At 48.6% G+C, this 26,368-nt stretch overlaps 1 protein-coding gene and 1 long non-coding RNA gene across 10 annotated transcripts in view; both read right to left on the bottom strand.

The window, feature by feature from the left end:
* The window catches only part of NEGR1 (neuronal growth regulator 1), a 322,390-nt gene that overhangs the window by 108,821 nt on the left and 187,201 nt on the right, over positions 1-26,368 (bottom strand). For all 8 annotated transcript variants that reach the window (XM_080603526.1, XM_080603533.1, XM_080603528.1 and 5 more), the window contains one exon: positions 12,508-12,633. In XM_080603526.1, the coding sequence (XP_080459652.1) occupies positions 12,508-12,633 (126 nt within the window). The remainder of the gene's footprint in view (positions 1-12,507; positions 12,634-26,368) is intronic.
* Positions 20,213-26,368, bottom strand: part of LOC308199404 — a 31,043-nt gene continuing 24,887 nt past the window's right edge. For both annotated transcript variants that reach the window (XR_013954616.1, XR_013954617.1), the window contains exons 2-3: positions 26,242-26,357; positions 20,213-23,183 (exon numbers count right to left, since the gene is read on the bottom strand). This is a non-coding gene — a long non-coding RNA (uncharacterized lncRNA). The remainder of the gene's footprint in view (positions 23,184-26,241; positions 26,358-26,368) is intronic.

Raw genomic sequence — 26,368 nt, 5'->3', positions numbered from 1 at the left:
TTGCTTTAACATAAACATGGCACCTAGTTTCTCCTCTCCCGCTGTTGCTTTTCTAGCAGTTCCTTGCCGGCAGCTGTGTTTTGGCGTGTGCTTTGCCGCCCGGATGTGGCAGCGCTCAGCGCACCCGGCCACCACCGGCAGAGGTGACAGTTTCTGTGCTGGGCCTCGGCGCGGCTGAGCAGGCGTCGCTGCGGCCGGAAAACACCGACAAGAACCACAGCTGCCAGGAGAGCAAATCCAGCTGGCGGTGCTGGTGCCAGCCTTGGGTGCTGCTGCGGACGGAGAGGCTGCACCCCAAAGGGCTGCGGCGTGGGACGGGCTGCGCGTCCCCTGGTCCTGCCGGACAGAGCGCTACGCAGAGACGCTGCGCCCATCAAACGTCCGTCGGCACCTTTCATGGCCCTGCATTTATAGGATCTTACACAGAGCTGCTAATCTAATTTGTGCTGCAGAACTATGTATGTATTTTTATAAAGCTGCAAACCCCATTTTATGCAATTCACACACACGCACTTGAAAATTTAAATCGTTTTTAAACCTTCATGCCCCCTGAAATTTTGCATCCAGATCACGTGAGAAAGCTTTCAGTAAATATTAGAGATAAATATTTTTCTTGGGGAATATACAGACACCGTGCTTCATCTTTCTTATTCTTTCACACAGTATTTTGTCTTCCTTAACTTGTTTTTAGTTTCAGAGATTTCCCGTGGCTATGTGGAAGAAATTAAATTGTGTTATGTGAAAGATAGATGCGTAAGTGTATGCGGGCATATTACGTTACATTGCACACACATCCAGCTCAAAAAAAAGATACTCATAGGCATTTGAGAGAATAAATTGCGTATGGAGATAGTGGTGTATGAAGAGCATCAGGTCACAATTCGGCTTTCTCACTGTTCAGACCCACTTCTGCAAAGCCTCCCAAAAAGACCGGAAAGTAAGAGTGAATAGTTCAGGAGCAAAATCCTGGCTCCCCTGAAGTCCAGGACGAGACATCACTGCAAGAAGGAGTTTGGGGCCAACCCTGTGCCCGATATTGTTGGGCAGGACCAAGCAAGCAGGAGGGGTCAGCTCCTGGCCCCTGGCAGCCGGCTGCCGCCAGCCCGGTCCCTGGCGGCGAGGGGAGAAGGAGCTGCGGCTCCCGGCGCCCCTCCTGGCAGCCCTGCGCCCCCCAGGGATGAGGACCCTCTGGGAGACGCCTGTGAGCAGGGATCTGCCTCGCCAGGCGCCGTGGTGCCAGGGCAGGCTCGGCAGCCGGCCGGCCCGAGGTCCTGCCAGCCCAGGCCTCTGATGGGTGACGGGAGCCACTGCTTGTTGAAGAAACAACCACCAGAGTGCCTCTGGTCCAAGGGAGCTCCTGTCGGGTCTTCAGAACGTCTCTTAACTAGGCATGCTGAAATGCATAACGATTTGTAGGAATCTGCTTGGATATCCTGGGTTATAGGGCCAGGGAAGGGAAACACCTGTGCAACTGAGCTCAAATGCCTGTTTCCTGCTACTGCTGTGTGGTAATGCGCCTGATAAATCATCACATTTGTAGTTCCTCAGGAGAGTACACAATTAAGACTGTGTTTTCTTACCACGCATATGGTATCTGGCATCAGGTGTAGCACACATACACCTAGCCATATGGACAGGTTTTCGAGGCGTGGATGGATGAGCTTTACAAAGGCAGCATTTTCCTCCCCTGGTGTTAAACATAAGTCAGTAAGAGGAAAAATCTGGTGTAAGTCCAGGGTAGCTCTGAAAAACACTGAGGACTTCATCTGGGCCAAGCCTGTTTGTTGTCGTTTCCTTATTTGCTAGGGTATTAAATAACTACAACACAGCCCCAGCTTAGGAACTGTGAAACCTGTCCAGCTCTTGTGGCTGGTGTCTCCCGTGCGGCGTGAGGGTCCTGACATGGGCTCATCCGCAGGTATACTGCCTCGTATGGGTGCAGTATCAGCAAGCAGGAGGTCTCCAGTGGTGATGCCATCAGGATGCCATCCCATTATCACCGACGCTTTAAGCAGCCCGTAGTCCGTAAGGTCCTTCTTGATCTCAGAGGCTGGGAGGAGATACAGGATCAAGGAGGCACAGAGGCGCCTTGCTTCTTTCCCAGAGTTGTCACTGGATGCTGAGAACAATCTAAACAATTGGATTCACAGTCTGAAGCTGTTACTATTACTCGCTATGCATTCAGGGTTTAAAATTACATCAAATGCTGTAATTGTATAGGATGTGCTCCTCTCCCAGGAACTGCAGGTAATCCGAACAGCTTGCATTAGGCACCATTTAAACATCGACAGTGTAAGGCCGTTTAGCTTTAGAGAAGGTATGCTCCACATTTGAAAAGAAAAATCAGATAAAATGTAAAGAAAAAATATCTGAAACTGCCAGATAAATTGAGAGCTGGAGGAGATCTCCCAGCTGAAGACACAAAACAAGAAAAGCAGGTAGAGCAGTTCTGGAAGAAAGGCGTGCTGATAAAAGCAAAAAGATGTGAATATAGGCTGACAAAGTTGAAAGTTTCAGAGGTGGAGACAAACAAGGTTACATCTGTATGTGAATATATAGGTACAGAGGGAAGCATTTGGAGAGCTGGCTCTGTGCATGCTCATAGCATGGGCAATGTAAATCTCAGACAGCTACCAAGAGACGCTATGTGTCACAATAACTCGCATTTTCTGATCAAGCTGTGTGACAGTGTTCCTTTACCATGAAGGGTAAATCAGCAAATAACATGTTAAAGAAAGAAACATTTTCCCTTTGTTCTTAATTTTTCATCTAACAGAGACAGAAGGGCAATAGATCGTTCATTCACCACTGCTTCTTTGGAGCTTCTCTGACTCACCAGAGTAGAGGCTGACCCTACAAGAGAAGCAGGCACATTTAATTTTCCTCATTCTCTGAAGCTACATTCACTTGTTTCTGTCTCTGCACGGAACGGCTGCCATGCTGCACTGTGTGTCTGGGACACGTTACGTTACAGTATTTTGGAGCAATATTGAACTTTTCTGTTGCAGACTTCATGCCAGGGAACACACGGTCAGCTCATGCTCCAGAATATGTGCTGCCTTTTCTGCCTTAGCAGCTGAATACCAGTACGATGGAGAGACAGCTCCACTTCAGCACTCGGTCGAAGAAGACACGGTCATCCAGATATTGCTTTGGAAGAAAAAAACACCCACTTGAGACGGTAGTGTTTTTAGATATCTGCATGGCATATCTTCTGGATATTTACAGATTCATGGGTATCAGATTGTACTCTTCAATCTCTTTTGAGCTCTTCAAAAATTGGTACTTCTGCAGAGGTGTAAGTGTAGCCTGTCACAAGTGCCAGGTTTTCCCCTGGCATCATTACTTCAGGGTTTGACAGTCTCAGCGCCGTAATGAGGGCCACCGCGCGGCAGGACATGCGAAGCCCCCTTTGGCAGGAGGAGCTGGGAAGAGATCCTCTTACTGCAGAAAACAGCTAAGCATGAGCATCTTCTTAACACAGCTTACAAAATCTTTCTCTACAAAACCAAAATTAAACCTGTGTAGGGAAGAACAGGCAAATATTCTTTTTAATATGAAAGCTACACAATTAAATCTCACTTGAGCTTATTTGTAATGCATAGCACTTCATCTGGGGATTTGGCTCTTGGGAAGGGCTAATTATTCCCAGCGAAGCCCACGAGCGGTTTCCTTGTCGCCCAGTCCCTGCGTGCTGGTCGGGCAGGGGCCAGTCCTCTCCTCCTGCCCGCGGCTGGCGGCAGGCACGGTGTCCCAGGCAGCCGGGAGCCGGGGACCGGACGGTGTCACCCCCGCGTGTGCCCTGCAGCACAGGATGGCAGCACGGCCTTCGCAAAGCCTTTCTGGTGCTCGATGCCTCTACGGCAGCCCTTCCGCACGTTGTTATCTCAAAATGATGCGCTGCAGGTGATATCCTGTTAGCTACTTGGCTAGATCTATTCGACTCAAGCACATTTGCTGATCCCTCCCATTAATTTTCTGCCTGTAGTTTGTTGAAACTGGAGGCATTACTAAAGCTAAATGAATCATTAATGACTTTTTTTTCATATTTCTTCATATCCCTCAAAAGGTATTATAAGTTTTTATAAAATGTGTGCATTTTAAAATAATTCTCAATATGTTTAAAATATGATTTATTCATAAACATGGCCAGAAGAGATGATTCTGGGAAATCAAAAGGAAGTACTGCAAGTGTGGTACCTGCAGCTCGCTTGCTGTCACCTCCCCAGAGCGTGCCCAGCCTGTGACATCTGCCTGCTGCCTGCAGCCCCCGGGCAGGGATGGCACGGGGTGCTCCAGCCGTCAACGTGGGGCAAGGGAGAAATGATAATAATATGCATAAAGGAATAATAATAATAAAATGTATTTGAGAAGTTAAATAGGAAAAAGGAGGATCTTTTTGGATTTTAGAGATCAGCTGTTACTTTTCTCAAAATATTTGTGCAAGCCCCAGCATTGGCACGCTCTGTTCAAAGCCCAGGATCTCTCAAAACAGCCATGAAGGATGCTCCATCAAAGGAAGGAGAAAGAGGAGGAATCTGCGGTTGTTCGGTTTGGTTTTGAACACTAAAGACTTTGTTTCACTGAAATATCTTCAATGATTCGTAAATCACTCACTCTGGAGTGCATTATTTCTCAAATAAAAATGAACTAATATCAGGCGGAGTAAACTAAGCATGCATTAAAACAAATTTTCATAGCATTGTGTGAGTTATTAATGAGCTAATCTACTTTTATTGAAAAGCAAGAAATTCTTTCCTGTTGTTATAAAATTGTCAAAAATTCATAATTATTTCTATGCTACGCTTTTGTACGGTTTTCACCTCCTTATATCACTAAGACTGTAATCTTACTCTCAGCCCTCAGCTCCTTCACAAAGACCCAATTATTTGACCATCTTGGCGTGAATATTCTTCTCCTGACAACTGTATTCTAACAAGAGGGTTTTTTTCAGTCTGTTTAAAGTTTTTAAAAGGCACGAGGATTTCTAGGAATACCTTTAATTGTTCCTGAAGGGATGCTCAAAGTTCAGGAACAGTCATGATAATAACGACGTTTTTCTAAGAATTCTTCCACTAATCGCAGCCAGTGTAATGTCACTTGACCCCGGTGCGACGGATCGTGATACTGAATGTCACTTAATTGGATCCTAATACGCCGCATATCCCCCAGCAATGATATTACGAGTATCATTAAGGAAAAAAAAAGGCCAAAAGGCCCATAGCCTGAAATCAGAAGCCACCATATTTTGTGCGGGCGAGGTGTGATTTTGGAGGATCATTATTTTTCCTTTATCCAAGGGCAAAGGAAAGAATCGCAACAAGCAGTTTATATTAAGTGCTAATATTTGCATTGCTGTCTTTAAACTATTAATTAATCCCCTCATTTACTCTGCGTAGAACCCCACACCGTTTCCTCCTGAGCTCTTGGGAGGCTGCCAGCCTGTTTAATGTTAGGGGAGCGCTGATGTAGCGGCACGTGATGCCTTCACCAACTGAACACTCCACTTCAGGATCACATTCGGGCCATTACATTCACATCAAATATTAATCACAAATAATTCCCCGAGCAGATGTAACACAGACTGATCTATCCATGCAATCGCCACCTGCCCACCATGTCCAGGTGTCCCAGGCACATCCTCGCTGCGAGGGACCGAGGCAGGCCCCAGCCTCGCCGTGTCCCCTGGGAGGTGCCGGCCCGGCCCGCAGCACCTCGGGGGAAGGAGCAGGCAGGTGACAGCGGTGAAGCAGCTCCATTTTGGGCATTCAGCAAGCCCACGAACTGCACACCTTGGGCAAAGTGCGTTGCAGGAGCTCAGCCTCTGCTGGCAGGCAGCACCGAGCCCTGCCGCCCACCGGGGCTCCAGCACAGGCCGTCAGGCCCAAGGGCACCAGGCGGGACGCGGCCCCAGTTGGGGCGGGCACCCCTGTCCCGGGAGCGGTGCAGGGCAAGGGGCTTGCCCAAAGCCCTGCAACGTGGGGCCGTGAGCGAGAGCTAAGGGCCAAGAGGCTGCCTCGGACAGCACAGAATGGAGAGCTCAAGTCCAGGCAGAAGAAGAAGGGGTCTTCTCCGCAAACCCAGTCTGGGATCGGCACATGAAGGCTTTGTAAAACCCCGAGGCACCTGAGCCCCAGATCAGCATTTGTCTTCGTCAGCACAATGCACTGGAACCAAAGGCATTACTTCTGGCACCAGCTGGTGCCACGTTTCCAAAGCAGAGATGCGGTTTGTGAGCGCCATTTGTGGCTCCGGAGAGCCAAGTGCCTGTCCCTGTCCCCTCACAGCCGGCACGGGGCCACGGGCGGGTGGCTGGAGCACACGGAGCCGTGGTGGCGGCACCCCGGCCTATCCGACCTTAGCTGACCCTAGTGCCGATCGTCCTCGCCCTGGTGGATCTCTGGAGGCTTCCTGGCTTGTCTCCAACCCTCCCAGCTCAGCTGCAAGGAGCAGATGTTCCGGCTCAGCCGGGTAATGCTTCACCTGGACGAGGAGCTCAGCGCCGGGCCCGTAATGAAGCTGTTGCGGGCGAGATGAGTGATGATGGCATAAGGGAGGCACATCACTGTCGCTGCTTATCAGATTAGAGCGCTGAATTATTTTACATTCTGCTTCCCGGACGGCTGGAGGGAACGAGATTCGCTTTTTGTATGACGCAGCCATAAATCTGCCAACAGGTAGGGGAGGTGGCGGGTGGCAGGGCCACCCAGGACCCCACGTCTCAAGTGGGACTGGTGCTCATGACACCCCGCAGTCCTCGAGCACATTGCTGGAGCCAGGCTCAGAGCACCTCTCCTGTGGGATATCCCGGTGAGAAGAGATGGCTCCACTGTTAGAAAAGCTTTTACTTGTACTGGAGAAGTGAGGTGTGGTCACTGGAGGAGGGAGACCACTGAACAGTGGCTCTCAGTGCCTCTGGGCACTGCAAATCCAAACCGAGAAGCCAGGACACAAATAATCACCTGCTTTAAGCTCTCTGGGACGATGCAGGTGCAGTGAATGAGGCTTGGCACCCTCACTAGGCTCTGCCGGGGAGCTCTTGCAGGTGGGACCTGCTGGCTGGGCGTGGGGCTGCGAAGCTGGACGTTCTGCGGTGAAATCCTGCACCCGCCGTGGTTAGCGCTGGCATGGGCTCCACCGGGCAGCACTGGCAGCGAGCAGAGGGTGGATGGTAGCAGCTTCTTACCCACCAAAAGCGACATCATGCACAAAGCAAGTATGTTAGAGGGAAATGGTGGGTGCGGGATAACCCTCAGCAGCAGCGCTGCCTGGTAGCTTTTCAGTATTTAGGAGGGCAAAAGATATAAGCCAGAAACATTTTTTTCTGCTGAAACTTTTAGCTTTAAAACCATTTTGAATCAATAGTGGCAGCATTTAAAAAGACAAGTTCACACTTTGTACACCCACAAAGCCCTGGAAATCTGATAATAATTCATGTCAGTTAAGTATTTTCAGCCTGAAAATCCAGGTTCAGAGTACTTGCACGTCAAGGAAATGCTTCTTATTTCTGTCACGTGTGGATGTGTGGATAACATCTGAAAAATTGTGGTTCTCTAGCAGAAGTGCAAATGGAACAAAATATTTGACATTAGCTGAGCTCATATCAAGCTTTTGTTTGTTTCTTAGGATTTAGCTATAAGTTTAAAAAAAGCCTTTTTGATTTCTTCACACTTCCCCCCCCCGGCTAAAATCCCAGCCTTCTGTAGCAGTCTACATCTCGCAGGAATCACACTCTGCATGTTCAGGGGCTGGCATTGCCTTTTGTCCTGTAATTGAATTGAATCAGCTCTTAGACCCCTTTTTCCCAGACAGCCCTATCATTTGAGCGTGCCAAAGATGTATTACACTAATACATCGTCAGAACGACAGAGCTATGATGATACATTAATGCAATACATCTTCGCAGCTTTAGGGCTGTCCAGAAACAATAGGACTGGTGTTAGGCTCAGCTCAGTCATATCACGCTCACGCACACAGCAAGTGAAATGTGAGAGTGAAGCAGAGGGAGCACGATGCGAACGTGTTCAAACCTAAAGTCAGGGCAATTTCTGGAAAATTGTAGCTCTCCTCAACGTTTGTGAAAAATCTGTTATTTCACATATGCAAAACAAGAGTGCCCTGGTGGTAGGGAGTTGCCTGTCACTCGGCATGGGAAAACCTGTCTGTATTCGGCTAAACTAATAATTTCTGAAAAACTGCACTCCCAAATGCATGCGTATATGTATGTGCTGCTCATCCTCATGTTTTAGGAAAATAACTGGAAACTAGGCTGGAAACAATGGTGATAAAGCTGTGAGAAAAGGGCAGAAGAATAGGGAAGTCCCGGAAAAGATGAAGCTCAAAGTCACCAGGGACCGTGCTGAGGATCCAGAGCAAGGAGTCATAAAAGGCAGAGGTGAGGCTGGTTCGTTCGGTACGAGCAAGCCACGACAGTGGGGTTGGTAAATACTACAGCACACTCGCAGAACTCCAGAGAAAAGGACATTCTCATATCTCAGTCACTTTTTCTGCCTGCAGCTGTGAATCCTGCTAGCAAAATGCGCACCACCACACCTGTCTCTTTCTTTCGAGAGGCTGCCGCTCGGTCTGTGTGAGCAGGTAGTGCACACGATGGGGCGGCCGTGGAGGTTAGCACAGCGCTGAGGACCCACAGCCGTAGGGTGGGGGCTTGGGGGCTTTGCTTCGGGCAGGTCCAGCCCCGTTAAACTGCCAGGGCCTGCAGCGGGAGTGTCACATCCTAACCTTGCTCGCGAGCGCTCTGGGAACCATGCGGCTCGAGCACGAACGAGCTGGGGTTTAAATGCTTGTTTGAAATGCTCGAAGCTTCATCTGAAAACGCTTGTGGTAAATATGATGGTGGAGTCAAGCACCTTAAACACAGTCAAAGGTGGGGCTGCTCTTGCAATTATTTATGCCCCTCTCTCTGTATGCATTTGATCTAGACCTACCCCGGTCACTACCGCCTACACGCAGGTGTGGTTCACGCCAAGCGCCTTGCTCCCTGCAGCACGGACGTGGAGGCTCAGCTGGTTTGGCAGGACGCAGCCGTGCGCGTCCGGCCCCTGCCGGCTCTGTGCCCTTCCCAGGGGAGCGGCAGGGGCACGGCCACACACCCTGCGGGGCGCTAGGAAGCAGCCCCGCTTCGCTCGCGGAGCTGGCTTCAAACAGAAACACGCAAAGGGCCCGCGACGTCCTGAGTGTCAGGTCACGGCTGCCCTGCCAAGACCCCAGCTCCCGGCGGAGAGCTTCCTCTGGAAAGGGTGGTCAAAACCCAAGTGGGAAAGAGCTTCGGCGTGCAAGGCGCCCGGAGTTTGCCAGGCAGTAACATTTATCCAAAGTCTTTTGAACAGCTTTTGTTTTTACTGTTCATGGCAGCATTTGCAGAGGTTGCTTCTCAAAAATGAAAATGTAACAGCGCGCCGTGCCTACAAGTGTTAAGAGCTGGAATTATGGCTCAGGCAGACCTTAATTCTTTAAAATTCTGGTTTCATTCTTAAACTATTGATGCTGCACTTTGCTCCTAAATGTCAGAACAAAATAAGTAATACCTGCAATTTATTCCGATGACATTTCAACAATAGAAGATTTTCAGATTACAAGCTACAGCTCCGTGTTCCTTATGGTGCTATGCTGAATGTGTAGATTTTGTGGATTTACATAATGGCTTTCTATAATGAATATTTATATAATGAATGTATTTACATAATGACTGCAAGTTAAACATGCACCATAAAGATTACAGGCCAATAATTTATGTACTAAGTTAAAAATCACCTCTAAATACATTTTATTTTTATTCCTCTGAAAGGTTCATTTTATCTCTTGTTCAAAAAAAATTGAATCCGACCTTATCCAAGTAAAGGCTGCATTGATGCAAATCATGATAATATTTTGGCATTAGTCTACATTGAATCATTTGTATTCAGAGTTTTCCGTTTCTTATCTTCCAGTAGCAGCTTTGACAAACAATTCCAGAATATTATAAATATAATTCTTTAAAATAATTTAGTGTTGTATTCTAGATGTGATGCTTGTATGTAATCCTCATTAGTGCCACCGGGAATTACGGGAGAAAACTGATAGAAATTATAAAGTGCAGATGAAGCTTATGTGTAGATAAAGGTAATTTGCTGCAGACAAAATATAAACCCTCACAGAAATGTGAGGTTTTCAACTCTCCTGCCTTTAACTGGAGTTCAGTGCCGTTTATAGCTGTCCGTACACCAGACCACACGCCGGCACGCAGAACTGGCCTGGCGTTACTGAGACGGAACAAACCGTCTCCGTTCGGTCAGGCAGGGAGGCAGAACGCGTTCCGTTCGCCGTCCGCTTGCTGTTCTCCCGCTGCGTGCTGCGGCTCTGGGCACAAAGCACGGGCTGTCCCCCCATGGCTGCCGTGGGGCAGCCCCGGACACGCTGCCAGCGGGGGGGCAGGGGGGGCTGCACGGCCTCGGCACCGAGCCCACGCTGCCGGGCAGAGACGCGGGCAGGGCAGGGCAGGGCCGGGGCTGCGGCACCGGGCGGCACCGGACACCCCACGGCCGTGAGCAGCGTGCCCTGGGTGGGCAACGAGGTGGGGATCGGGGCTGGAGAAGGTGAGCACGGGGTAACGGGGAGAACAAGGAACAGCACCAGATGCACGCAAAGGCGCGGCACGCAGGAAGCCAGGGAGCTGCACAACAATGCGGGGTAAGGTGTACAGGCACGGCATCGGACGTGTAAGATGGACCCTGAAGGCATCCTGGGGGGGGGGGCGGGGAGAAGAAACCATGAAGACGAGCATCGTATTCCTGGCAAAGGACCCTGGATGCCAACAACTCGCCGTGACACCCCCAGGATGAAACCACCCGCGTCCAGCCTGCGGAGGAGAGGGCTCGGGGTCTTGTACCTGATGGGGGCAAAAGGCGATGGACCCAAACTTCTCAGAGGTGCCAGTGACAGGACAAGAGGTAAAAGGCTCACGTTGAAACATGGGAATTGCCATTTAAACATGTATAAATACATGTTTTTTTTCAAAGTGAGGGACCAAGCACAGAGGTTGTGCACAGCCTTGGGGACCCCCCCAAGCCGACCCAGCCTGCCCCAGGGGAGGCGCGGGTGCCTTTTCCTCACGTTTCACTTCCACTGTCACTGCGGTACGTGCAACGAGTCCGTTGCCGCACGGATCGTATTTTTACTCTTGCCATTCTCAGTCCTTCGGTCAAGACACAAAATCAGTGGTTCACTGAAAGCCCTTGTAATGATGTGCACCAATTTTGTCTGGACTCGTGATGAGGAGGATCTAGCTCCTTCTCAGGCCCCTTCTCCAGTCTGAGTGGACTAATTCTCCTCTTCTGTTTTTTCCCTCTCAAAAAAAACTGTAATGGCTGCTTTCTGTAGGAAACCTAATGCTTTAAGCTATTACTCTGAAGTATCACCACAATTTCCAATAAAATTTTATTTGACATTTAGTTAAAATCCATTTTTTGCTGCAACTGATTTTTTCCCTACTCCCTCGATGGACACTTCCAGCAGAATTCATTGTCATTGTCTTAAAGGTCAAAAGTTGTTTTTTTTTTCAACTCTCGCTTTGTAGAGGAAACTGTTACCGGGCTTATGACACCCTGCGGAAAGCTGCAATAGCCCATGAAACCGCTCTTCCCTGCAATTACACGGGTTTCAGAGAAGTTGTGTGAGCAAACAGAAAGCCCTTCACCTCAGAAGGAATGATAATTGCAGAGCCCCTGTAGAAGCCCCCGTGCCCCCAGGGCTGCGTGCGGCAGCCGCGGGAGGTGGCAGCAGGCAGAGGCCGGTGCCTCCCGGGAGGGGAGCGCGCCCCTCGGCGCCGGGGCTGCACCCAGCCAGCGCGGGGGTGCTGGTCATGTTGGACGAAATGTTTTGCTCAAACACGCGATGAGGGATTACAAGTACAAAAGGAAACATCAGAGTGAACAGAAACGGTAGTTTTAGATGCCATTTTGTTTGCAGTTTTTCTTATGTACACTTAAGTGTGTTTGATAAAACCATCCTAAAAAGCGACATTGTGTCACGGAGTGACTGAAAGGTCGAATGGGAGTGAAATTCCATCGAGTCTGGTGCATGACGTGTTGGTGTTTTCAGCCTTCACTCCTACTTCTGGAGAGTCCTTTGTGTTCTTCATTATTTCCTTGGCTGGGTTTATCTGATAAATGTCTGCAGCCTGTTAAAATGAGCTGCAGCTCAGAGGTCTTGGGCTATTACTGACACTGCCTCTAACCCGTGTCCTCGGGGAGTCACCCAGGCCCAAATTAAAAACATATTCTTGTTTAGGATGCCTTTATTTCTACCTTCCCAGTTTACAGTAGCATTACAGTTTTCACTGATCTCAGCTTAAACCTGCTGAAGCCTTCCTTTTCCACAAGTCTAGTTAGGCACACGTTCTGTAAGGCATGCAAAAGTAATGCTGTCCCACTTCCGAAACTGAAAATGCAAAAGCTGTTACTGGTGAGACTTTGCAGAAAGCTCAAAGTGACAGATACGCGCGCTTACCAGATGGTGAGATGTGTCTCCAAGAAATGGAAGGCTCTGGTTTCCCTGTGGCCAGACACACGAGGGTAACGTTGCTGCCTTCGTTCACAATGATGTCGCTTGAAATACGAAATATCTTCGGAGAAACTGAAAGGAAACCAAGAGGAAGTTGTAAGGGAAAGCAGCTGAACCAGAGCAACCCCCCCAGACCCCAGAGAGCAGAGCAGAGCCGTGATACGCATATTGCCGTTACCTACAGGGATACGCAAAGTATGCGGCTGTGCAAAATGAAGCTAGGTAAATCGTGTTATGGTGTGACCACAGCTATTTCCACCATGTCTGCAGATGCACAGCCCGCGAAGTCAAAATGCTGCAAATAAGAAAGCAGCAATTTCCTTTGGCTTGTGCAGGGCAGGCATTGCTATTGAGTTCCCAGTAAACGGCTACCGAAGGATGCTCTTTTTGTGGGAGAAGGCTGAGCTGGCCTGTGACAGCTTGAAAATAAAACAAAATGAATTTTTTCTTCTACTTTTGAAAACAATTATGATTATTACATCTACTCCATATGTACTTAGAGAGTCATATCTGTTCACGGAGAAGACTAAAATACATTTGTTTCTGCTGCTTTGATTTCTTTCTGGCCTGCAGTATCAACATAGTTAAGGAAGAAAATCATCAGCAGAATTATTTTCTAAACTCCACTTTCTGTACTTACTATTCATACACCTGGTCATAAGACAGCAGAGCTCCACGTGGATGGAAAACAACGGGAAGCTGTAAGTGGCCTGCCCTTACAGGAGTGCACCATGTCTTGTAACCTTAAACAGGGAAGAAGGGATCTCGGGACTCCAGCAATAAAGGCAGGGATTTGGGATTTCAAAATTAATATTCTTTTTGGATTATTATTCCTTTACATATTTCATTGTATGCTTGCTATAGAAACCAAATCGATACAGAAGCAAGTCATACCCCATTGATGCTTCGGAAAAGCACCGTTCTGTGTGTAATAAATAACAAACGTGTGGAAGACGCAGCTCTGACATGTGGGTGTTTCAGAACCTTCTGTAACGACTGAGTTCAAATCAAAGCATTCTGCAAGATAAATGAGTACCAATGAAATGAGAAAAGAAATGTATGTTGATCTGCCTGTTTCCTAAATGGACACTCCTAACCGGAGCCTTGCTCTCCCTAATGCCCCAGTCGTGTCTCACTGGTTTGCTCCCATTGTCACAACCCAAATCCCACCATACGCACACCTGTGCAACCATCCCAGCAGCTGCTCAGGCTCCGGGAATGTGCTGTCAGCATCCCTCCCGTGTGCTCTGCGAAGTACAGAGCCTTTTCAGAAGTAACAAACTGCAGTGTCAAGGAAAGCAAGCTGCCTTTCTGTGATCAAACTCCGCATTTCATGGAGTGCAAAGGGCCCCAAAATGGGTGGAAACGGGCAGCTGTAGGTTTAGCACTGGGGTGGCACAACAGCACCTGCAGCAGCTGAGCCGAGGCAGTGGCTGCGTTACACAAGCAGACACTGTTCACGTCCCTCCATCACACACTTGTAAGCCGCCTGAATGACTCAGAGATGCTGTTTACAGTGAACCGCTTGTTGTTGTGGTGGGTTTTTCTTTAGACGCTGAATGCAGCCTCCGGCAGGCTCTGCCAGGAAGTTTTCCCCGCAGCCGTGCCCACGCACAGCCCCGCGCCGAGCCCCGGGGCTGGTGGCTGCAGCCTGCGCCGTGCACGGGTGCAAAGCTCTGTGCCCGGCCTGGAGGACACGGGCTGCCTCTGCTCAGCAGTGCAGGGACAGGCACCTCGTCTCCTCTGGGATAAACGAGGCACGTGCCCCGAGTGGCTCTGCGTGCTTTGGGATCTCCACCTGCAGACGTTCTCCAGCCCTGTCACTGGTCATTGACTGGAAGTTATTTCTTCAAAACGAGCTGGGGTCAGAAGGCTTCAAATAAGCAGCGAATTCTCAGTGCTTGCTCGTGGCTATGCATTTGTAAGCAAAGAAAATTAAAAGTCTGTGCGGTGTATTGTTAATTAGCAGAGAAACATGTCTGCGGGGAAATCAGAGGTCTGGGGCAGGCTCAGCCTTCCCCGTCTCCTATGAGTGAAGTTTACTGTTGCCATCCTTTGAAGTTCAAACAGGTTTACACACAGTCACCGAAACAGGAGCCCTGTGAGTCTGCCAGCCCAGCTCAGCGAGGCAGTAATCCACTCTTCCTCCTTCGCTTCATGACCTGAAAAAGCACCCGGCCCTTGCAGAGCATTTGCAGGAGCTGAAATGTGCAAAAGATTTATTTCCAGGAAAGGAGTAACTTCTTAATCAGATATCTTTGTGGATCCCTGCAGGGAACACATTACTCAAATTCGTTCTGCAAAAGCCTGTCCTAAGGCAGGCCGTGCCAGCCGTGCCCCCCGTGCCCACAGGTGCCCGCAGTGCCCCGACCCCCTGTGCCCCGAATCGCCGCGGTGCCGGTGCCGCTCGCCCTTTGGTGTAGATTTTGCCCACGTTGTTCAAAAACCAAATCCATACTGTTTTGTCAAACGTTTGGATTTTGATAAAATCGCATGTTCTAAAGGCAAACAGTCAGAAAATCTTTCCCCGGTGAGTTTACAAGCAAGCCAGAGTCATGGAGCACAGCTCTGACGTGAGTGAAATTTGGGTGACCTGGCTGGGGATGCCTGGCCCGAGGGGCTGCTCGGGGCAGTCTGAGCTCAGACGCTCGCAGGCTCCAGCCGTTTTCCCAGAAGCTTGGCTAAAGGACGTCTTGGAGGGAGCTGCCTCAGCCTACCCCAGCTCCAGGTGATGCTCACGCTGCCACGCCGTAAGCACTGCCAGCGATTAAATACCCCCTTCACTGCCGGGAAATAGCATCTTACTTCAAAATTGCATTTCGCTAAATTCAGCTTTCAGAAATCAGATCTTATTATGTTTTTGTCTGCAAGACTGAACATCCCCCTTACTATCAAGTATCTTTTCTATGAGTAAGGACCCATAAAACATGATAAATCACCTCCCTTTTCATCTTTCTCTGCAGATGATTTAAGCACCACAAGCTTAATTTTTGTAAGGCTTCCTCGATAATATTTGTTTCTCTCTTCCGAGGACCATCTGAATCATCCTGACATGTGAACAGTGGAACGAGGCATAATAGCCTAGCGAGCCATTCTGTACAAAGCTGTGTACAGAAGTAAGCCCGCTATGCTATCTCAGCTGTATTTCCTCTTTCCCGGCTCTCCTCCGGGCCATTATCCCTATTACCCTGCCCGTGCCAGCCTGCCCAGTGGCGGCAGGGGGCCTGGGGGGACGTGAATGGCTTTGCTGGAGGTGGGTGGCTTGCTGCACGTGTCTCCTGCGTGGCTAAAAACACCACTTACGTGTGAGTAGGAGTGACCCAAATTTAAAATTATTATTGCTAAATTATTTAGGAATTTCTAAATTATTTAGGAATGACCTAAATGCTAAATTATTATTCCTGAATTATTTAGGAATTTCTAAATGATTTAGGAACGACCTGACTACCTGGAGGCTCCTGCTGGCCCTGTTGCACGTCCACCTGTGACTCCCTCCTGAGCACTCCTCCGGGAACCTCTTTGCCTATGAGAAACGTTGGGAACTTTCCCCTGGGGAATCATGCAGATCCAAGCTGGTGCCTCCACGCAGGAGGAGGCAGACGGGAGCCTCTCAGGTGCCTCTCGGCCGCGGAAGGGGCCTGATGGAGGTAACAGCATGTCTGAGCCCATAGCTCTGCCTAGAGACCAGAATTATGGGAGCCATTACTTTGCGTGGGACTGATGTCGAGCCTGTACTTCACCGAGCCTCATTTCTCATTTCCAAGGACTGGAATTATATTCTCAGTTACATTCAAGTGCACATAAATGATGCAGCGTAATAAAGATTACTGCTGGGGTGGGAATTACTGCAGGGCTGAGCTGCTCCTGAGGCTGCCGTTGCTTTCTGAACGTGGGATAGGATGCCTTATTTTCACCACAACTTAGAATCAACAAGTAAATAAACTGGGGACTCAGCATACGTGCACTTATCCTGTTTCTTAAACCTTGTGCTGAACTGTTGCCCGATGAAACGCTCCATCGGCCCCTCGGCAAGCAGCCTGCACGGCCCCAGCTCACAGCCTGTGCCCAGACGTACAGCTCGGCTTCTCCAGGAGGTGTCCCCGGAAAAGGTGGCAAGTTCCCAACTACAATTTTATAGCAGCATTTATTAAAACGTATGGTAGCCGACTCCCTTTTCAGATTATAATGTAATAATTCCCTTCATATACAGAATATAGGAATCCCGATAGAACATATAAAAGCTGTGAGAAGAATTGGACTGTAAGTATAGAAGTGTTCCATCTGGGAGTTTGGAAAGAGAGATTTTGCCACCAGAATCTGCAGTTACCTACTTCAGCCCTCCCAGGTGTTGCAAGTACAGCTTTTGTGCTGGTATCAGCTTAGCTGAACGTCCATATGCTTTCTTTCCAATGAGGAGTGACTTGTTTTGGTGAAAGGGAAGCATTGCAGAGCCTCTTCTCCAAAGTCCCCAATACCCTGAAGTTCTTCAACCAAGTGCTGGGCTGCACGCCCCACCTGTCTGTCTGCAATGATAATTTGATTTTTCGCTGATTATAATTTCATAATTAAGCCATAAACATGGAGTGGGGAGGGAAGATGCTGGTTTCAGCAGCTTAACCAGCCGTTTCTTTTGGACTGGAATTAATTCGTCGACCGATCCATCTGTGCAAATGCCCGCGTGCTTCTAGCTGCGAGCAGGCAGGCAGCAACGGCACAGGAGCGTGCGAAACATCCCCTCCCCACGTGCCAGGGCCCCCCGCGCTATGCACTGCCGCGCTACTTGACGGCTGTGTTGGAGCACAAGAGAGGCAGTTTGGGATCAGAGCTGCAGGGGAGGGCAGCCGGAGCGTGAGGTGCGAGGGGCACTGACCCCGGCAGCAGAGCAGCTCTTCTCAGCACTACCTTGCCCGGCCGTGATCCAGCCTCCGCTTCTGCAGAGGCTCTAAGAGGCGTAACGCAGGCAGACGTGCCTGCTCCTAGGAGCCGTAGGGACCTGGAGGGGCAGAGCCCTTCCCTGCAGCAAGAGCTCGCAGTGAGCCCCCGGCGCGCCTCGGCTGCGCCACCCTGCCAGTGGCACTTCGTGCCCCATCCAGTACCTCCAACATAAACAATGCACATACATGACTTTGAAACGTGGTATTTTGTAATAGCATTTATCCCCCTTGTAGGAGATGGTTATAACCATGTAAAGTCGCTTCTGTTTTGGCGAGGGAGGCTCCGGTGCGAGGGTGCCCACCCGCGTCCTGGGTGCCCACCCGTGTCCGTCCCCACCTGTGCCTGCTCCGCAGGGCGCTCCTTTCCCCACGGCCTGCCAGATGTCTGCTGCAGGACCACAGCCGAGCTTCGAGTAGGAAAGGAGGACAAAATCCCAGGCAGGACGCTCGGTGTCAGATCCGAGCCCTGTTTTCACGGCCGGTGCTTCCCCGCCCTCAGTGCTGTGCGCGACTCAGAGCACATCGTCCTTGCCCGCAGGGAGCCGAGGGCTGTGTGGCCAAACGCCCCGGATGTTGCAGGAGACGGGGAGGTCTGATCTACAAGTGCACTGATCTACAAGCACAAGAAGCTTGTGCTTCCTTCTGAGGATTATCACCAGGAACTCTGCGGCATTTTTAAGGGAAGATTTCAGCTGCAACATGGTAGATGATGGAGAGTTTTTCAGGCTTACAGAGCGCAGATTAAGTGATTTTCTCTCAAGTACATGCCTTGTTTATTTTCTAATTGCCTGGGTTCTGCTTTAATCTAGGGTTTATAATGGGGAAATTAAATACAATCTAGTAGAAGATGTTTGAAAGTCTTATTGCAATGAGACTGAACAGGTTGCACAATTTACTCATTTCCACAATAGAATTAGAAAACAAATGAATACAAGCAATGCATTAAGTAAAGTAACACCCAGGTAAACCTGGCAGGGTAGTCCTGCTCTGTAATGTAATTCTGTACAATTACAGAAATTATGCAATAGGATCGTACTCATGAACAACTGTAGATTTTATTTTATCAATTATTTTCTATGAAGAACTTTGCTATGATAGAAATTAGCTTCTCTAGCAAGTATTTCTGGAACCTCAGTGATCAAGACAATGCTTTCCGGTAGGCTGGTAGACTGCTAAATTTTCTGCTCTTTACTGACTCTCAGGGATCATTACATCCAGATCACTAACATCTGTGAAATGTATTAATTATGGCTAAGATGTGTATGTATAATCACAGTGGAAGGTTAACATTTTAGGAAGACTTAAAAACCATTCATTTTGTATACATACTTCCCATAATACCTTTTAATACTATGATCTACGAGCAGGTTTAGCTTTTAATATCTGCTCCGCTGAGCTCCCCGGACAGATTAAATCCCCTCCAGAGCTCCCAGCCCTTTGAGCAGCCCCAGTCTTTCACCCCTCCCACGTGGAGACAGAGAGGGTCAGAAAAAAACGGCAACAGAGCAATGAATAAACACTTGCGCAGTAAATAGATTAAAGAAACGCATAAGGAACATGATGAGAAGCAGGGATGGCAGATGAATTAAAGTCACAGCTGAATTCTGCGCAGGGGTCCAAAATGAAAAGTGCTTTACAGCCATTAACATTTTTAAGATGGTTTTAAAAGAATACTTTCCCATTTAGGGCAAGGTATAGAGACTGCAGGAACTAAACAGAGAAAGGAATCAATGCTGGATGCCTGTTTTCCATAGCTGTATCAAGTCGCGCTATGGCATTGTTAAATGTGATGGGTGAGCCTGCAATAAATGGGATGGGTGAGCCTGCAATAAATGGGATGGGTGAGCCTGCAATAAATGGGATGGGTGAGCCTGCACATCAAGCCTGGGCTTCAGCCTGGGCGCAGTCCGGCCTTCGCCAGAGCGGCTCTGCTCCGCCGGTCTGTGCGGGCAGCACGGCCACAGCCACGGGTGTCCGAGGCGGCCCCGGGGCGGCTGCTGCGGGGAGCAGCCGCAAGGCCTCAGGAATGTGTTGCTACAGCCTAGCCCGTGGCCTGACTTTCCAATTAAGTGTTCTGAGTGATTGGGCACCAATTCCCCCGCTGCAAACTTCAAATTACAGAGCTGCCGTGCCGCACGGTGCGACGCCTCTGGTGAGCTCTGTATTGATCCCGGTGCTTTTCCTCTGAGCAGCAGAGAGCTCTCCATGGCAGCTCGCGCGCAGCCTTACAGGAACAGCTCAGCACATTCTGCAAGAGTTCGGAGGGAACAACACAACAGGGAAAACAAAACAAAGCAAAGCAAGAGCAAGCAGAGACCTCCAGAGCCTGCCGGGCTGGAGCAGGAAGGTTCTCAAAGATCTTTGACCAGTTTTGAAGCAGAGACTACCTACTGAAACTTCAGTCTGCAGCTGAAAACACAAACTTTTCAGACACTGCCAGCACTCTGCTACAGCAGGGAGATGAGGCACGGCACAGAGCCTGGCCGGGGGCAGGAGCAGCGTGGGACCAGGTGGGGGCCTGGGGGCTGTTCCAGGGAACACTGGCTGCACAGAGCCCACACATCCACAAAACACTTCCCAAAATGTGCCCTTAAACACCTGTGAACTCGCTCTCTGTGTGCAGACTGCTTGCCAGGGGATGCTCCCAGCTGTGCTCATGCCCCCATTGCCAGCAGCGCAGGCAGCCAGGCCTGGTGTCTGCCGGCAGCACAGGGTGCAGCAGGGCACGGCTGCAGGGTGCGGGTATGGGGTGCAGCAGGGCACGGCTGCTCCAGGGCCCCTCGGCAGTGAGCAGAGCTGGGAACACTGCACAGCATCTCCCAGGGCTAGGAGAACCGGACAGAGCCGAGAGCGGTGACAGCAGCAGCCCAGGCGGCACGTTACCCAACAGAGAGCACTGCAGTGCAGTGAGAAAGCACCTCCAGAAAACAGGACTAGGAGCTGAAGAAATTCCCCCAAACCGAAATGTACAAGCTACACAACGCTCCTGTTAAGAACTTTATATATAACCTTGCTACAGCTTAGAGACGAATACACCAGGAGCCTGACCCTGCAGGGTGCTGCCTTCTGCCCTTGGGCCCAAACGCAACCACTGAAGGAGCGTGGGAAGTGGTGCGCGGAGCACCCAGCACAGAGGAAATGTTCTTTCCTTCCTAGTGTTCTGCGAGATGGAAGGATCTTACTGACGCCCCCAACCCCTGGTACCTTTCCAACACTATATGGCCAGCCATATCAAATATTGAAGGCCCTTTAGCCCTTGGTCATCTTCCAAGAGTCCAAAATAAATGGAAACATTTCTGTGTTATCTAAAACACATGAGAAAAAATTAAACGATTCTTTCTTGTTTTGCTAATGAAATTTAAAGTGATGATAAAAATCTAGAAAAAGACTTACATTTTAGTGAAGCTTCATTTTCTGTTCATTATGTTGCTCTACTTAATTTTGATTAATTGGGAGAAAAACGCCGAGCAAAAGAGCAACACAGAAAACCAAAGGGTACTTTAACCTCTCAGCTAGGCAGGCAGGCAATGCAACGCCCACCGCGTTACAGCATGATCCTCAGGTGCAAACCCCTCCTCACAAAGCTTTATATATGCACCTTCCCCTGCGTGGATGACTGTGCTCTCTAAAACATTTCATATATGATGAACACCTGCAAAATTTCAGAATTTTCCATGACTTGATTTTTTCAATTCTTTGTTGAGAGTAGTCATCATACACAACTTTAACATGTAACTTCTCAGCATTATATGATAGCAAAAAGGACAAGGGACACACTCAAAACCTGTTTTTTATCTAGTTGTTTTTCACGGTGTTTTGTTTAAATATTTACCATGGCTTATATCCATTATTGCATTAAATGAATGAATCACCTCTATTAGGACTGCATACCAACAGGCATGAGGGACACAGCGACGTGTTCATTTTCCCTCGGGCTGTTCGTAACAGAGAGAAATAAATTTGTTTATGCTTCCCAAAGCAATTAAAACAAATGGAATGAGAATGAAGTTCAGACAAGCCTTAATAGTGAGCTTCTAAAGAAGCAAGTGTGCAATAATAATGATCATGTTAATAATAACTATTATAATTTTATTCCACCCTGATGCTGCTGAAGTACAACTCATTGAAACTAGTTCCTCTTGCTGCGAAGCGGCCCAAACCCCAACTGCTGGCAGTGACGACGCGTGGCGCAGCCTCCGGGCTGTGAAGGCGATCGGAATCGAGAGGGGCCGCCTCGGCGTCGCGAGGGACCCCAGCGATCCCCTCCGAGCAGCTGCCAGCGCCGGGGCCGTGCCCAGCCCTGCTCTGCAGCACCCGCTGAAGCCCTGCTGCTGCCGGGGTGGGGAAACAACCGCTTGAACACGCGAGCCGGCACGGCATAACATGGCACGGCACGGCACAGTGCGCCATGGCGTGGCACGGCACGGCACGGCATGGCACAGCATGGCATGGCGTGGCACGGTGCAGCACGGCACAGCCAAACCCAGCCCACGTAGCTTTAAAAACTGGAACCACGGGGCTGGGAGCTTCTGCCCTGAGCTGTCTGGTGTGGGTACTGGAAAAAACGAGGTGAAAATTGATTTCTCTTTGCAGCCAGAATAACTTATCGCTTTGCTTTCCCAATATGCATATTGATTTCATTAACTTGTATAGTATCTGGAAATCAGTAACATGACATAAGAAATAGATTATTGTTCTTCTTTTTATGGCTTGGACATAATAATTAGTTTGTATGACAAATAAAAAGAAAAAATTAAAATGTGCTTATGAGGGTTATTAAAACCAGTGATGAACTCCATTTGCCGCTAATTGAGAATCTATACGACTTTTCAGTTTGCAATCATCAGATCACCCAGCATCTGGAAAACCTTCATTTTACAAACGATTCTGCATTCCAAAAGTTTTCAAGAATTTTAGCATAAGCACTTGCATTGAGATTTTTTTGGTAAGAAAACCCTAATTTACTCTTCTTTCCTTTCCTTCTAACTCTTTCAGTGTTAGACAGAAAGACAAAGCAACTTGTGACTCAAATAACCAAACACAACCATAACACCCAAGTATGGGGAAAAAAAAAAAAAAAGGACAGTTAATCAAAGGAAAGCTTTTATGAAAAAATATTTCTCCTAGGTTGAAACGTGGCTATCAGGAGTAAGGACTGCAATAGAGCCATATGTAAATGAAAAAGGGGGGGTTACAACCACCAGCAGTGCCTGCAAAGGCCATTCCACCATCTGCAGAGCTCACCAATAACAATCACCAAGCAACAAAAAAGTCATAATATTGCCAACCACAGACCATGGCGACTACAGCGAGGTGTATTAATTAGCAGAAACAGATGTAATTTATTTCCAGGAGATTATGCTGGCCGGAGTCCCGCACAGCAGCTGACACCGCTAATCCAGCAGAGGGGCTCATTAGCCGGCCGGGGCCGCGCTCGCCCCGCAGCAGTGCCCGCGTGTGCAGGCGAAGCCTCGCCGCTCACCCTCGAGCTCCAGCCCAGCTCCTGCGGGGGTCCGAGCGAGGCCGCCCCCAGCCCAGGCACTGCCTGGTGCCAGCTCCTCGAGCAGGGTGCGAGGAGCTCCTTCGAGCTGAGCTTTGTGCAGATCGCTCTCAGTCAAGCGGCTAGTGAAAGTCACAGCGTTACAGTGCAGAATCCACAGGTCCTCATAAATCAGGGTGCTTTGAATACTGCAAGAAGCAAGCAACTATTTCACTGATCTAAAAAGCCCTTAAATTTGTCGAGAATTTAAAATTATTTATATCTACATAAATCCTCTGCCTCTCTGGCAAACACGTACACCATTTTCATCCTCAGACCTGTAAACAAAACTTTTACAGTCCTCTGTACGCCTCTAAATGCCACATCCAAAATACCTTATTTAAAAAAGCAAACACCAACAACAACCCACAACACTAAGCACCACAAAAAAAAAGATTTTTTCAACAAAATCGTTTTTTGTAGTCGAACATATTGCACCACAGACTATCATAAAGAAAAGATAATTGTGCTTTTTAGAGTTTTAAAATCATTTGTCAACACTTAAAAAAAAAAAAAAAAAAGCCTGCTCCACTTTCATATACCTCTTTTTTATTACTTTTTCAGAATGCACTACCATTGCCACCAAAGAAATATCATTATGCTCCGCTCGGTTTTGCCACAGGCAAACCCTGCAACACAGGGGCTCCGCCGCACCCCGGCAGGACACGAGAACCTTTTCCTCCCCTCCGGTGGCCGCACACCCGGGGGCAGCCCTGGGGACAGGGACCAGGAGCAGCAGCTCGGGGCGGCCCGGCCCCACACAGCCCTGCCGGAGCACCGAGCCACAACATAAAATAGCTGCGCCCGGTATTTAGTGGCTTATAAAATACCCCCAAACACCTATGATTTTGAGAGTATGTTTAATAGAGTTAGTAAATTAGTAGACTAAATAATATAAGGAAGCAGACGACGGGCTGTGCTAGCGTGGCACAGACCTTCGCTTACAGGGCAATCAGTCACCAACTGGGAAAACTGAGAAGATTTTTTTCCTTTTTTGCATTTACATGATTAGATCCTTAACAGCGGCATGATTGAAGAGCATTGCCTTACGGTCCCCACCTCTTACTTATTAAACACACTTTGTCTTGTGTGCGCGAGAGGCATGGGCACGCTGCTTCTGATAGAGTAAATCGTGGGTGGGCAGCGAAGAGAGATGGCTGTATTTTGATTCATCATTTTTTTCCCCAATTTATGTCAATGTAAAAGTGTGAGGAAAACCTCATAAAAGTAGTACTTTTCTACTAGGTTTTGATTAAATTCTTTGCCTCTTACCTTTTTCATATCAGTGGCAGTATAACCATCTTTTGTATGAAGTATTGTAACATCCTCTATATTTTAACTAGAAGTTTATCATCATGTTATCTGTGTATGTAATCTGTAAATTACCTGTTATCAGCAATCAATTTATTTTAGACTGTTTTGAATATCAGCCTTAAATTACAGGAAAGTCCCACAGAGTTGTGCTGTGCAGAACTGGAAGGAGAGATCGAATTAAAGACCCGTAAGCAACCCGTGCAGCCAGCACCTCGGCCCAAGCCCCAGCGTTTCCAGAGGAGGGGAGGCGGGGAACAGCCCCAAAACCTCACCCGGAACAGGAGCCTGCCCCGCAGCACGAGGGGACGGGCCCTGCACAAAGGCTGGTGGGCACAACGTGCTGTGGCACTGAGAGTTCTTTGAAAGGTGAACATGACAGCTTTCTTTTTTCCAAGTAAATCGAAGGATCTTCATCTCTTACCCACAGTTATTTTGTCATGCAACCATTTTTCCATCAATGAAGAAGCAGGCTCTCTGCAGATAATCATTCTTCAATTTCTGATGCCATAGATTTTCCCTATTTTCTGTGACTCATATTGTTCACTTGGTAAATGCAGAGAGAAGGGAAAGGACGAGCACTTGTTCTCTCTGCAGCCCTTTCATCACTCTCCTACATTTTTTCATTACTGTACTCAATTTATCACTGAGAAAATACAGAAATAGAAAAGCTATATTCTTTGCCTTGAGATGGATTTGTTATCAGCAGTTTGATGCTTTGTAAAGCAGAAGAAATGTAGAAAATACAGTAGCCATTTCTGTTAATTGATTTGCAAAAATCTACTTTTAAAGCAGAAAAACCTTACAGAAACGAAAAGCCAGCGGTATTTTATTTTTCTTTTACAGCTTTCCATCTTTTTCCCCCAGGTGGGGAGCTGCCCACAGGCACACTCCAGTGCCCGCTGCTGGCTCCCCAGCCCGCTCGCCCCCCCTTGGCGGGTCCCTGGGCTCCAGCAGAGGCTCAGGCGAGGCGCAGCCCCGCAGCCGCAAAGCCCCCGCTGTCCGTCCCCAGGACCGTCCCCTCTGGGTGAGGTAGGTTCTGCCTGAGTGCATTCAACCACAACCTCAGCTGTACTTAGCAAGCTAAACATCATCAGCTATTGTTCTGTTGGTGTTGTAATTATTCTTAACTTTTCTAAGTACAACTGGAATTGGTTAAAATGAAAAGCAGAGCACTTGAGTTACAAAAGACCTTACTGATTCTTGCTTCTAATACCACTGCTATGGAATGACGCAGCATTGTCTTCCTGGTGTAGGAAACTGAAATAACAGGAAATGAGAAAAACATGTTTCTGCAAGCCGGTAATTCCTCAAAGCGTTCCCGTCCCACACGTGTGCCTCGGGCAGGGGCCGGAGGGATGCTTTCTAGCTGCAGAGAGGAGCCCTGTTTGTGCAAAATGAGGGTTGTCAGAGCAAGGGCAGAAAAAGAATTATTTCATCTGGGAATTCTTCCTGTGCGGGTGAAGAAGAGGAAGGTCTGTGTGCGGGGTCGTGCCGTGCCGCCCGCAGGGAGGAGGCGCTGCCCAGCGGGCTCTCCCACGCCGCTCTCCCGCTACCTGCAGAAGCTTTCAGGCCTCTCGCGTTCAGTAAGCAACGCTCTTCAATCAAACCACTGCTAAGGATTTAATCACGGATATGTTAAAAGAAAAAAAAAAAGGAAAAAAGCAATAACCTACTGGCTAAAACTAAAGTTTTCCCAGCTGGTGACTGATTGCTATCAAAGTAAAAGGTCTGAGTCGCAGACGATATTCTATTTTAGTTGCACTGTTTAAGCTAATTTAGCACATAGTGATATGAAAGTACTCAGAAAAATCAGGGATTCTTTCTGTGTACCTTACAGACTGATAAATAAGTGATTTATTTAATTATTTCATAGCTAAATTATGTCAAGTTTACTTCTCATTTTGATTCTGTGAGGGCTTCTTTTCTGCTTCTTATCCTCCTGCACGTCCAGCAAACCCAGCCCTCTGCCCTGCACTGGACACTCAGTTCACGCCTGCTTCTGTACGGACCTAAATACAAT

The sequence above is a fragment of the Anser brachyrhynchus genome (assembly GCF_964034855.1).
Source record: "Anser brachyrhynchus genome assembly, chromosome: 8".
NCBI classification, from domain to species: Eukaryota; Metazoa; Chordata; class Aves; order Anseriformes; family Anatidae; genus Anser; species Anser brachyrhynchus.
Note: the sequence above shows the minus strand (reverse complement) of the source record. Positions and strands in the feature narration are given on the sequence as shown.